Raw genomic sequence first — 13,129 nt, forward strand, 5'->3', positions numbered from 1 at the left:
GTCCCGAGTCTGCCCCCTTCAACCTCAATTCATGTCCTCTAGTTCTATAAAATTTAGACATACTTTAGAGAATACGCCTAGGCATATTTTTTTCCGCGTGGTGGATTTTTCAGGCACCATATATAGAATCTAGCCGTTAGTGCACACTACATCCATTAGCATACCTTAGTAAAAGGATCCATAGTGACTGGTGTCTACAAACTTCTTCACAAAAAAACATGGCCAAGAATCTTAAACCAATGAATCTTCTCAAACAGATCATATAAGAAACACTGACCAATGCTGGAAGTGATCTTAATCTCACTAGATGCTTCAGGTTTCTGTATATACAGACAACGAATTACAACACATCTCATTAAAAAAATGATGCCATTGGATGGCTGAATTCAGTTCTTTTGACCCAACTGCTTTCAAATTAAAAATCATCTCTCCTTGTGTAGATTTCTCATTTTGATCTATAGCAAAGCACTTTTGTGACTCAAAGAATGTTGGCTCTCCAAGCAATGAGTTACAAAGAGGCACCTCCAAACATTTTCTCTTTAGACAGCTCTGATGTTCCATAATCCACATTCTTGGTGTTTTGCCTATATAATTGCAGGTAAGGACACGATAATATGACTCACAAATTTTGAATTACACATAGTAAAAAGATTCAATACACATACACTCATCTATACAGCTCTCAAGCTCCTTTATCCATCCACATTTTTAATAAACAAACTGCCATGGAACTATTTATTCTCTTAACTGTACATTTTCAAAGAAGATAATTCTAAAGGACATGAGGGCAGATTCAAGAAAAAGCACCAAAATTTAGGTGCCACAAATATGGGTGCTAAGCACCAATTCTGTAACAGCAATTACATGTGAAATTGCCGTTATTGAATAGGGCATAAATTGGCTTGAACGTGTCTAACTTTAGATGTGAGCATTTATGCCATGTCCACAGCTGGCGAAAATGCGGGCGGCCTAAGGTTGGCAATTGGGCATGTTCATTATAGAATAGTATCACTTACACAAGCAACTGCAAGACTTACCCCTGACCCGCTTTTTGTAGTTACACGCTACAGCATTTAGGGGCTGTGGGCTAGATTCTATATATCACGCCTACAAAAAAAATTGGTGCTGGAAAGAATACACCTAGACGTATTCTATGAAGTACGCCTAAATTTAGGTGTGCTTTTTACAATATACTTGAATTTCTGCGCCGTTTATAGAATACGCTGAGCACCCAGCCACATGATTAAATTTAGTAGAAGGCAGTTACGCCAAGTAAAACTTGGTGTAAATGCCAACGCCTAAATTGGATACAGACTGGGTGTGTTTTATAACAATGCACATAGATTTGAGAAATGCCCACAACCTGCCCATTCTGTGCCCCTTTTCCAACTATACGACTTTGAATTTACACGCATCACGTTACAGAATACACTTAGTTCTGTGAATAAATTCTAATTAATGCCAACTTTTATCTTGCTGCACCATATGCCTGGAATAGACTTCCTGAGCCGGTACTTCAAGCTCCGTCTCTGGCCATCTTCAAATCTAAGCTAAAAGCCCACCTTTTTGATGCTGCTTTTAACTCCTAACCCTTATTCACTGGTTCACAACCCTTATTTTATCATCCTCACTTTAATATTCCCTTATCTCTTGATTGTTTGTCCTAATTAGATTGTAAGCTCTGTCGAGCAGGGACTCTCTCTTCACGTTCAAGTGTACAGCGCTGCGTACGTCCAGTAGCGCTATAGAAATGATAAGTAGTAGTAATTAGTGTCAATAATTACTTAAGTGGCAACTATTTGTGCTGATTGGCTTGCTAACTAAGCTGTACGCTGAACTCCAGAATACGATCGGATTTGCGTGTACAACTTAAGTCACACTATATAGAATCCGGAAGTATATTTATAGAATTACGCCTAAGTGCAGTTATGTACGTAACTACAAATTACTAATAATTAATGCCACTCAAGGGCTACTACTGGTACTTAATGCTACCTGGCACCTAATTTAGAGCTCCTTTTTTACAAAGCTGCGCTAGTGATTCCGGCATGGCATTCGTGATGAAGCCCACAGGAATTGAATGGGCTTCACTGCATTTGCTGCACTGGAATTGCTAGTGCAGCTTTGTAAAAGGGGCCCTTTTACAAAGCAGCAGTAAGCCCAACGCGGGTTTACCGCTCAGTAAAAGGGAAGTACCACTGGGCTACCGCAGCAATCCAGCAGTAGTTCCCACCCCCAGCACGTGTTATATATTTTAATATTTGTAGCACGGTGTGTACCTGGCAGTAATCGGGCACTGCTGCCCGGTTACCACTGGGAGCCCTTACCACCACCTCAATGGGTGGCGGTAAGTGCCCCCCCCCCCAAATGGCCACGCAAGTGCTTCACTTGCCACACAGCCATTTTCTGAAAAAAATAAAGACCTGCCTTTTACCTGCTGTGGTAAAAGTGGGACTCGGCGTGCATCAAAAACACATGCCGATGCAAGCGCAGGCCTCCTTTGCCGCAGCTTCATAAAAGAGGGCCTGCGCTGGCATCTATGGTTAAATGTGGAACTGGCACTATTCTATACCCTGAGCGCTAGTCAGAAGTCTGGGTACCCAGATTTATAGAATCTGGCAGATGTCATTTCAGATTCACAGCTTTTGCATATACAATCCAACATTTTGTCCAAAAATAAAAAAAAAACCCTAGGAGCAACAATATATGTCAATATTTCCCAATTATACCAACCTCCTAAAAGAATAGATAAAAAAAAAAAAAGAGATCTGACAGTCAAAATTGCATTTATTTATTTTTTGGGATTTATTAATTACCTTTATGAAGAGATTCACTCAAGGCAGTGCTCAGCAGATACGATTTAACATAAAACCTACAATTTTGTTAACAGCACGACAGTAGTAAAATGACCAAATATAAACATAGGTATAATAAAGGAGGTAAACTTGGAAAAGGCAAATTGAAACCTAATAAAAGGACTAACATGAAACAGTTTCAGAAATATGAACATTTAAAGAGCACTGGAGAACAATCAAAATAAATTACATCAAAATAACAGATATGAGGCTAATGCTGTTCTTACAGCACAAAGAAATATCTTACTGTGTAGCTGAGGAGGGGTCAAATGCAGTTGAGAGATAGAGGGTGGACAAGATGAGTAGTGAGCAGAGGACTAGCCTTGTGGTTAGTGCAGCAGACTTTGTGGGGAACTGGGTTTAATTCCCACTGCAGCTCCTTCTGACTCTGGGCAAGTCACTTGACCCTAACAAAATAAGTACCTGAATATAATATGTAAACCACTTTGATTATAACCACAGAAAGGCGGTATATATCAAGTCCCATCCCCTTTTCCTGAGTAGTGCAAAGTCAACTGGGATAAACAGAATGCGATCTATATGAACAGTTGAAAAAGGTATGAGGAATTAGCCTTAATTACAGGGTGTGCAGGAATATAGTCCAGGTATAGTCAGTCACCACAAGTATTAAAGGTTTGGGAAAAGAGCCAGGCTTTCACCTGTCTCCCCTAGGGGAGAAGTTCCAGAGTGTAGGGGCTTTTGGTTGGGGATGGGGGCAGAGAATGGTCATTGCTTCAGCTGAAACCAAAACATGTCCAAACCGGAATTTTGGGATGTTTTTAACAAGAAAATTGAAACTAAAATCCTGTTTTAGTATTGTGGTGCCTACTTTGTGGAATCATTTACTACTCTATATTTGTCTTGAAGTATTCTATGTGACATTCAAGCTGCATAAAAAACCTTTTACTTTGCTCAATTTCCCTTGGACTGGGGTGGAGTCCTGTATACTCAGCTTATCAGTATTATCTTGTTCCCTCATGTTTGGTTATTATCTTAGTATTACTTGGCTCCTTTCCTTCCCTACCACTTTTTTTTAGTCTTAGTGATTATTTTTATAGTCTTAGTGATTATTTTTATTTTGTATATTCTTGGATTTTGTAACCTAGGCCTCCTTGATTTCTATTCTCCCTTCCCACTAATGTCACAACTGGAAACATGTAACCCCTTGTGTGTGCATTATATCTAAATACACACACACGCTGAAAAGACAGAAATAAATAGCAGCTGGGTCTGCTTGGAAGACTGCAAAATACAATAACTAGAAGTTTTAGCAAAAATACAGGGGCTTGTGTAGTCTGGTCTCTCTGTTAGGATATGCAGGATAACTATGAGGCCAGATGTTTGTGCAATAAGCACAGTAGAAATGACAGCAATTTAGGACTTTTGCACTCCTTGGTATAAACTACATAGGAAAATACTGTATGCTTATCTGCCCAAGACAGCAGAGTACAAAGAGGGAAGATGACAAAAACTGTCCTGGAAAATGAGAGATATTTTACTAGTGGTCACACTATATGATTGGCAGCTAAGATATTTCTTGGCCAAGTGAAAAGTGATACCTGTGTTCCTACATTGCGGTTATATCCCAAGTGATAAGAAAGCACTGCAAATCATCATTTTCACCAAACAAGCTGAAATGGAGTAAACTGTTTTGTAACACAGAGCAAAATTGAATCCAGGTCTTTTGCATTGCTGTCTGTGAATTACCAGAGGGCAGGGACCAACCCAGAAACTCTGTGGCAGGGCTGCTATGTGGGGGATGTGATTGGGACCTCTTGTTTGATTCCTGCATCTGTGCTGGGAATGCTGTGGAAACAGTGTTCACGGCTCCTATGAAGGGAGAGCACCAGGCACTGTAAGAGCAACATCTAGTGGCCAGATTTAGGGCACATGGTTTCAATGTTCATGAAGGAACCAAGGGTTACAGCAATAATAGATTAAAGCAAATTGAGGTGGGGGGGGGGGGGGGGGGGGCAATGTAAAATAGGAGAAATCTCTGACTAGCTGCAAAGAAAAGCCTATGGAACTGAATCTCATTGCCAGTTCCAACTGATCTGGAAGTCAAAAAGGAGTACAAAAACTAAAACACTGCTCCAAAAAAAGCTTAATACAGTGCATTTTTCTAGTAGCTGTGTTAGCCCTGGAGAAAATGTAAAACTTCTTTGCAGACTGTGAAACATTTTACTAGCTCAACATAAGAGCTACACAAAGATTAAATCTCACAGTCCCTTCTTCAGATATGCTGCTATAAATACAGAATGAAAACTTATACACTACTGGCAGCATCCCGACTTGCTTCCAGTGGTTTTACTTGAAGTACTTCTACAAACTCCTCACCGAACCAACATGTAATATGGGCTGTGTCAACAGTGAAGTAAAAGAGACGATCCTGGCACTGCTTCCTTCGGTATACAGAACGAGGGTCTGCTGATAAAATTGTGGTGATTACATGCTTCATTTCTTCTGGGGATCGGCAGTACCTGAATGATTTTGCTGCATCTGTAAAAAATAGGTGGGGGAGAAAGGGTGAACATGAAGTTTTCTGGACTCCTACCAGACAAGTCTAGGTCAGCTAGTTATATCCCCCTACAAGCAGATGGAACCTGAGTAAAACAGTTCAAAGCTGACTTCATTCACCTTATAGAGGGTTGGTGCTCCTTTCAGCTCATCAGTATCCTATATCAAAGCTAAGACACTTGATGGCATTTATTATATTCTGGGGTTCCAATTCACTACCAAAGCTACGTCTGATGCAATCAAATCACTATATTTCATGGTCACTAACTCAGGAATGAGATAACTCCATATATCAAGGGGCTACAACTACCTTCAGAGTGGGCTACAGCATACTCACTGTTGGTTCTCTGAGTTTATCAAAGCCCTTGACCACCACAGCTTCCATGGATAGGTTTTGGACAGGTCTAACAGAATTCAAGGAAATTAGCAGGCAAGTCCAAATTTCACCTTCCTTGTCATCAATACCAGACCAGTCTAGACAAGTGGGATGTACCCAAGCACTACCTAGGCCAGCTGGGAGGAGGCCACAGTAGCTCACAGGTCTCATACACCTAAAGGGTAGACCCTCCAGACCTATATATCCATGTTGAAGCCCTTAGAAAAGAGTTGTAATGGAGGCAAGCCATTATATTCTAGAAAGATAGATTGTTACTGCCTACACAAGACTCCTGTCCTCTAATCAACAGGCCTTACCAACTCTCTGAAATCTGCCAGCTCTTGCTAGTATAGTCTAAAGTGATAAATCTCTTTTACACCTTCTGAAACTGGTGCAATAAAGACTACTCTACCAGGATACTTCAAATGTCAGAAGAAAATGGACATCTACAAACACCTCAAAGGTGACAATGAAGTGACTTGAAAATAGCCACGCCTGTTCTAACTTACATCACTTTTCTTTACTATAAGACCAGAGAAAGCCTGATTTTGCCTGAAGTGAAAAACTACGCAAAGAAGGGAGAGAGTATTGGGCACCAATATTCTGGATTTAGCCAAAACCAAATCTGCGGCCAAAATCTTCCACTTAGGCTGGAACTAAAGCCAAAACCGTGGCCCGTCTCCCCCCCTCCTGGCTGCAAGTCCATCCTCCTGAGCCAGCCTCCTCCCCCCCAACAGAAAACCCACCCCCATTGGGGCATTTTTGGCCGAAACCCAAACCTGGATTTCCAGCCTCATGGATCCTGATTTTCTTTGTTTACCAAAACAACTTGCTTGTCTTGGAGTTTTGCCAAGCTGAAATGAGGTTCATTCACAGAGGTGCCCTACCTGAACACCCTAGAAGAATCGCAGTAGCTTCTTCCAGCCCTTATACCTCGGGTCCCAAAAATGGTTGGCTCAGAGAATTCCTCTGAACAACAATGGTGTTAGTCATATCTGCTGCTGCAAAATCCTGCAGGGATTCCATTCCAGACTAAATTAGACCAGGGTATCCGAGTGCTACCAAAATCTCTCAGCTTATTCCCATCAGTGAATAGCATTGACTTGTCTGCCACCACCTGGACTATCATCTCCCAAGCTAGAGGCCAGAATTTCTGGAAAGCTAGAGGAGTGGCTCTGGCCTTTGGCTTAAACTTGAACCTTGTGGTTCTCTACCAGGACCAGTGTCACAGTTTCAGCTGCCCCAGTGCACAACTCTCCTCCTACCCTATCAGGCTCCCCTTTATTGTGTAAAATAACCATTAAGGGGACTCCTGATCCATTCCCTGCCAGAGACAACTATGAAAAAAGTCACCTGGTCAGGCTCCTTCCATGCTTCCTAGACAGAGAGGAACTCTCCTGTAGTTAGTTGGCTCTAAAGAGCCAGATAACTGAATGTATTATCCCTTGACCAATCAGTAAATGGAGCTACAATTAGCAAGGGGGAGAAAGCCTGAAGTTGTCTGTGAGGGATTCTGGATACTGAATTTGTGAAATATGTAACCCTTGAAGGGAATGTCCCTGTGTATCTTTGCAAGGAACTACCCTGAGAAGAGTTGTATTATTCTACATGAGGACCCCCAAAACAGGTAGACTCGCATCTCTCTTAAGCCCAAAACCCACTACAGCAGCCTATCATTGCCCTGAAGCCTAAACTGAGGGCAAAGGGAAATTTCCCCCCTCCCCCCCACCCAAGTAGTGACCAACCATCCAGTGAGAAGACCAAATGTTGCCATGAAGGCGTACAGCCAAAACACAGCAAATTGCAACAAGAAGGGATCCACCTCAATCAAACTAGCTGCCCAGGGCTGCCTTCCTAAGGAAAGCAGGGAGCTGCCCGAGTAGTATTGTTCATATCCTCCGAATTATGATCAACCAGGACCATAACTGGAAGGGGAGTGCCTGGGAACGTGAGGAGGGGCTTCCTATAACTACTTCCAATGAGCCTCTGAATTTTGGTCCTTTCAAGTTCTGGGATTTCTCCAAAAGGCCATTACCTCTTGAAGAAGGCAAAACTGCACCACAAGTTTGACACCGTCTTATCTGCCACAATGTACAGGAGTTCATGAAAAAAGCATGGCCATGAACACTGTGACCCGACCACACAATATGGAGAATCCAACCAAAGGAGATCCTAGCATCACTTACCCCTTATCATCCAAGGCTCACCAGTCATTGTGTCTGGGAGCTGTTAGTTCCTACATATGGATGTTCAAGACCACTCTCTCCTCTGCATACTGTTACCTGCAGGAATGTCACCATGGCCCCTTCCAGGGAATGTTGGGGCCAACACAAGACAACTTGAATCATGGGGCCACTGCATATAGCTGCCTGGAAAGAGAGCTATAAACAAAAGAAAGATTTGTTTAAACAGAAACTCAAATATTTCTATCAAGAGGGACTGAAATGTTGTACTTTCCCATCGTGGTTTTACAAGATAAGGAAAAACCCCTAAGTAATGTAACGCCACATCATTCTTTCCACTAAGAATGGAACAAGGCTAAATTCAGGGGTCTCAGCCTGAGGATATCCCATCTACAGGTACGAGATATAGCAGGAAGTACTTGCGGGAGGACAGGCCTATGACCACCTAGGAATATAGGATTCCCCTACACATTACAATCTCTCATAATCTATCCAAGAGCTTCCCAGAGCTCAAGTCTTAAGGGTCACTTGTTTCTCTCTGTTACTTATTTTTATAGTGCTATTACATGTATGTAGCACTGTACATGAACACGCGAGACATTCCTTGCTTGACAGAATTTACAATCAATTCAAGACAAACGGGAAAAATTATAGATTAGGATATGTTATTTATTATGGGGAAAGAGTGAAGCATGGCAGAAGATACATCGTACAGCAGAATTTTGTATAAATTAAAAGGAGAGAGAGATGGTTTAGTGGGGGACCTGTAAGGAGAAAATGGCAGTATTTTAAGCAGAAGGTGATAAAGAGCTTGGATAAGGAGTTTGGTGGTATGTTCAGAAAGGAAGGGACAAATTTTGGTGAGGTTATAGAAACAGAAAAAAAAGATATGTAGAGTTTAGCCTGGACAACCATTCTGTATGTATATGAGGCTTGAACTAAACAGGGATTCTCTGTGGATTTGCTTACACTAAAATTGCATCAAGCCACTTGTGTGTGTAAATGGTCGATGACCCACAGGCTCATTTTCGACATAAATCAGAAGATGTACGTCCTTCTCACAGAGACATCCAAATCGGTATAATCAAAACCCGATTCTGGATGTCTCCAACTGAAGTCCGTCACAAGGATGTCCAAATTTCAAGGGGGCGTGTCGGAGGCATGCCTAACACTTGGACGTCTTTGACCCATAATCGAAAAAAGCAAGGATGTCCCTGACGAACACGTGGACGTTTTCACCCAGACCTGTTTTTTTACGAATAAGGCACAAAAAGGTGTCCCGAAATGACCAGATGACCACCGGAGGGAATCGGGGATAACTTCTCGTTAATCCCCCAGTGGTCACTAACCCACTCCCACCCTCAAAAAACATCTTTAAAAATATTTTGTGCCAGCCTCTATGCCAGCCTCAGATGTCATACTCATGTCCAAGACAGTGCATGCAGGTCCCTGGAGCAGTTTTAGTGGGTGCAGTGCACTTCAGACCGGCAGACCCAGGCCCAGACCCCCCCCTACCTGTTACGTTTGTGGAGGAAACAGCGAGCTCTCCAAAACCCACCACAAACTCACTGTACCCACATATAGGTGCCCCCCCCTTCACCTGTAAGGGCTATGGTAGTGGTGTACAGTTGTGGGTAGTGGGTTGATAAGTAGTAGTAGTAGTAGTTTTGGGGGGGCTCAGCACACAAGGTAAGGGAGCTATGTTCCTGGGAGAATTTTATGAAGTCCACTACAGTGCCCACTAGGGTGCCCGGTTGGTGTCCTGGCATGTCAGGGGGCCCAGTGCACTACAAATGCTGGCTCCTCCCATGTCCAAATGGCTTGCATTTGGACGTTTTTTATATGGATGTCTTTGGTTTCGAAAATCGCCGAAAATGAAAGACGTCCATGTCTATGGACGTCCTTGGATTTGGACGTCTCTGACGGTATTTTCAAAATGAAAGATGATGTCCATCTTTTTTCAATACGGTTTTCCCCGCCCCCCCCGGATTTCGACGTTTTGCAAAGACGTCTAAATCGCAACTTGGACGTTTCTTTCGAAAATGCCCCTCCAAGTGTTTATTTCTCTTCTGAGCCAGATGAATCTAGTCCAGGGGTTCTTAACCCAGTCCTCGGGACACACCAGAAAGTCAGGTTTTCAGGATACCCACCCATAATGAATATGTATGAAATAAATTTGCATGCATTACCTCCATTGTACTCATTGTGGGTATCCTGAAAATCTGACCGATTAGGTGTGTCCCAAGGATTTGGTTGAGAACCTCTGATCTAGTCTGAAGTCTCTAGCTTGGAAGAACCAAGAAATCCTTGAAGAGGAGACATTGTTTACATTATTTCAGCCAGTCTGGAGACTTCCTGCATACCTTGGTTACATTTGAATCCCACATGAGAGTGAGTATCTGATTGGGCCTGTTATCGAGTTCCAATCCAATCTACGTTCTGACTGATGCTTGTACACAGCACTGAATGGAGAAACTACTAATCTATGTGCAAAGTGAAAGTCTGGACATTTTGTCATTTGTCTATTTTCTGCACTATTGTGCTGCTTTGTTCTCTTAACAGGTTTGCCCTAGTCACTAGAGGCAGAAATACTTGTGCTACTGACTCAGGCCTACCAGTAGAATTCCTAAACCTGCTGTACGCAGCGGGACTTTGTTTATTTATTCCCCCACAAGCTATACGTGTGGCTCACCCTTTCCAAAGGATAGCTGGAGCAGGTACAGGAAATATTAATTAATTGACCTCAAAGCGACTGCCCAGAAATTAAGCCAGTTGGCTCCGGTGTCATCTGCTGCAAATGGCTGTATAACTTGTTAATTCGTTCTCTTACAAAAGGGGGGTCAGACAGATAATGTGCCAGATTGGGAGAGGGAAGAAGGAGAAGAGAGAAGCTCCAATGTGAGTGTGGTCACCTTCTTAAACACTAACTCAGTAGGGAACTAGAGCTATCAGAGGAATAGCGGGAGATAAAGATATCATAAACGAAGCGTGCCTGGTCCTTTATCTTAAAACAGTAATAAAATGGCTGCTCATTCCAGCAATACAGGGGCGCCGACCAGATCTTATCAGAACTGCCAAATTACTCCGTTCCAGGAGGGAGACACTTTGGCCAATTCTGGTTTTGAACCTACATCCCAAAGGAGCATGGTATTTGTAGTCCCTGATTCCTAACCATCAAAATCAGTGTTGTAGGTCCCATAATACAGCAGGATAATGTTGTGAAATCCAAGACTGGAATAAAATCTTCTTGAAATTGGGTAACTTGGCAGCAATGTCTTACTCCATGCATACCACATGGGTCACACTCAGTCTGGGGACCCCTCCAGGAATGCATTTAGTCCACAAATTGCACCCATCCACCTGCTTGATTGCTTGCCTGCCTGCTCCCAAGCCAAATGCACCTGCTAACACACTGAACTACTATCACTCACCTGCAGGCTGTCACCCTCTTTTTCCTCAGATATACTAGAAACAAGTAGAGGAAAGAGGAGGGCAGATCACTTCAGACCAGACCCCTTTACATCTGACATAGCACTTCTGGTGGACGGTAGGACAAATAAGCCTACTTAACTCTCTAAGATCTGTGGGTCAATGCTCAGGATTGAAGGATGTAAAAAAGCCCCTCCAAGCTGAATCAGGGCAAAGTTTCATAGCTATCAGGCTGTCAGTAGCTCCCACTGTAGGGGGAAAAGTCACCAGGTACTGGACCCATTTAATGTGGAAACTTAGCCTCTCGCTGAATGTTCCCAAGGGAAGAAGGAAGTCACTCAGACCCAGTTACCCGCACAATCCCCTAGAATCTACAAGTGTGATAGAATCTATGCTCTACCAGGAATCTTAGCCTACAGCCTTCCCTGGAATAGCTAACTCGTAGCTGGTGCATCTGGTCACATGTCTGCAGGAATCAGAGAACTACTGGGGAGCTGAATGCACCAGATCCCTATAAGGCAAATAAAGTAATCTCTGAGCTATTTTTCTCTGGTTCAGACTACTGACAGTGGGAGCATAACCCACTCATCTGGACTGGTCTGGCATGAATTATAAGGAAAAACAAATGGAGGGCAACCAAAACAATTTTCCCAGAAATGGGTGACAGCAGTATAGGTCAGGCAGAAAGCCTGACTGTTAAACCCAGGACAGGTCACTTTCACCACACTGTGAAAGAAAGTTAAAAAACAAAACTGTTTATGTAGCCTCAGAGAGAATATCAGGCTCATTTTCGAAAGAGAAGGACGCCCATCTTTCGACACAAATCGGGAGATGGGCGTCCTTTTCACAGGGTTGCCCAAATCGGCATAATCGAAAGCTGATTTTGAGCGTCCCCAACTGCTTTCCGTCGCGGGGATGACCAAAGTTCCCGGGGGTGTCAGAGGCAAGGCAAAGGCGGGTCTTGGGCATGCCTAACACATGGGCATCCTCGACCCATAATCGAAAATAAAAAAAGGGTGTCCCTGACGAGCACTTGGGACGACTTTACTTGGTCCTTTTTTTCTTATGACCAAGTCATGAAAAGGTGCCCGAACTGACCAGCTGACCACCAGAGGGAATCAGGGATGACCTGCCCTTACTCCCCCAGTGGTCACTAACCCCGTCCCACCCTCAAAAAATGTTTTAAAAATATTTTTTGCCAGCCTCAAATGTCATACCCAGCTCCATGACAGCAGTATGCAGGTCCCTGGAGCAGTTTTAGTGGGTGCAGTGCACTTCAGGCAGGCGGACCCAGGCCCACCCCCCCCCCCCCTACCTATTACACTTGTGGTGATAAATGTGAGCCCTTCAAAACCCACCACAAACCCACTGTACTCACATCTAGGTGCCCCCCTTCACCTGTAAGGGCTATGGTAGTGGTGTACAGTGGTGGGTAGTGGGTTTTGGGGGGCTCAGCACACAAGGTAAGGGAGCTATGTTCCTAGGAGCAATTTCTGTAGTTCACTGCAGTGCCCCCTAGGGTGCCCGGTTGGTGTCCTGGCATGTCAGGGGGGACCAGTGCACTACGAATGCTGGCTCCTCCCATGACCAAAGGGCTTGGATTTGGTCGTTTCTGAGATAGGCATCCTTAGTTTCCATTATCACCGAAAATCAGAAACGACCAAGTCTAAGGACGACCATCTCTAGGGACGACCTAAATGTCAGGATTTGGGCATCCCCGACCGTATTATCGAAACAAAAGATGGACGCCCATCTTGTTTCGATAATAC

At 43.5% G+C, this 13,129-nt stretch overlaps 1 protein-coding gene across 2 annotated transcripts in view; it reads right to left on the reverse strand.

Annotated features, from left to right (window-relative positions):
- Window positions 1-4,864: 4,864 nt before the first annotated feature.
- TRMO (tRNA methyltransferase O) overlaps window positions 4,865-13,129 on the reverse strand; it is a 41,633-nt gene continuing 33,368 nt past the window's right edge. For both annotated transcript variants that reach the window (XM_030194461.1, XM_030194460.1), the window contains one exon: window positions 4,865-5,354. In XM_030194461.1, coding sequence (XP_030050321.1) covers window positions 5,122-5,354 — 233 coding nt within the window. In that variant the 3' untranslated portion in view covers window positions 4,865-5,121. The remainder of the gene's footprint in view (window positions 5,355-13,129) is intronic.

Source organism: Microcaecilia unicolor, chromosome 2, assembly GCF_901765095.1.
Source record: "Microcaecilia unicolor chromosome 2, aMicUni1.1, whole genome shotgun sequence".
Taxonomy (NCBI): Eukaryota; Metazoa; Chordata; class Amphibia; order Gymnophiona; family Siphonopidae; genus Microcaecilia; species Microcaecilia unicolor.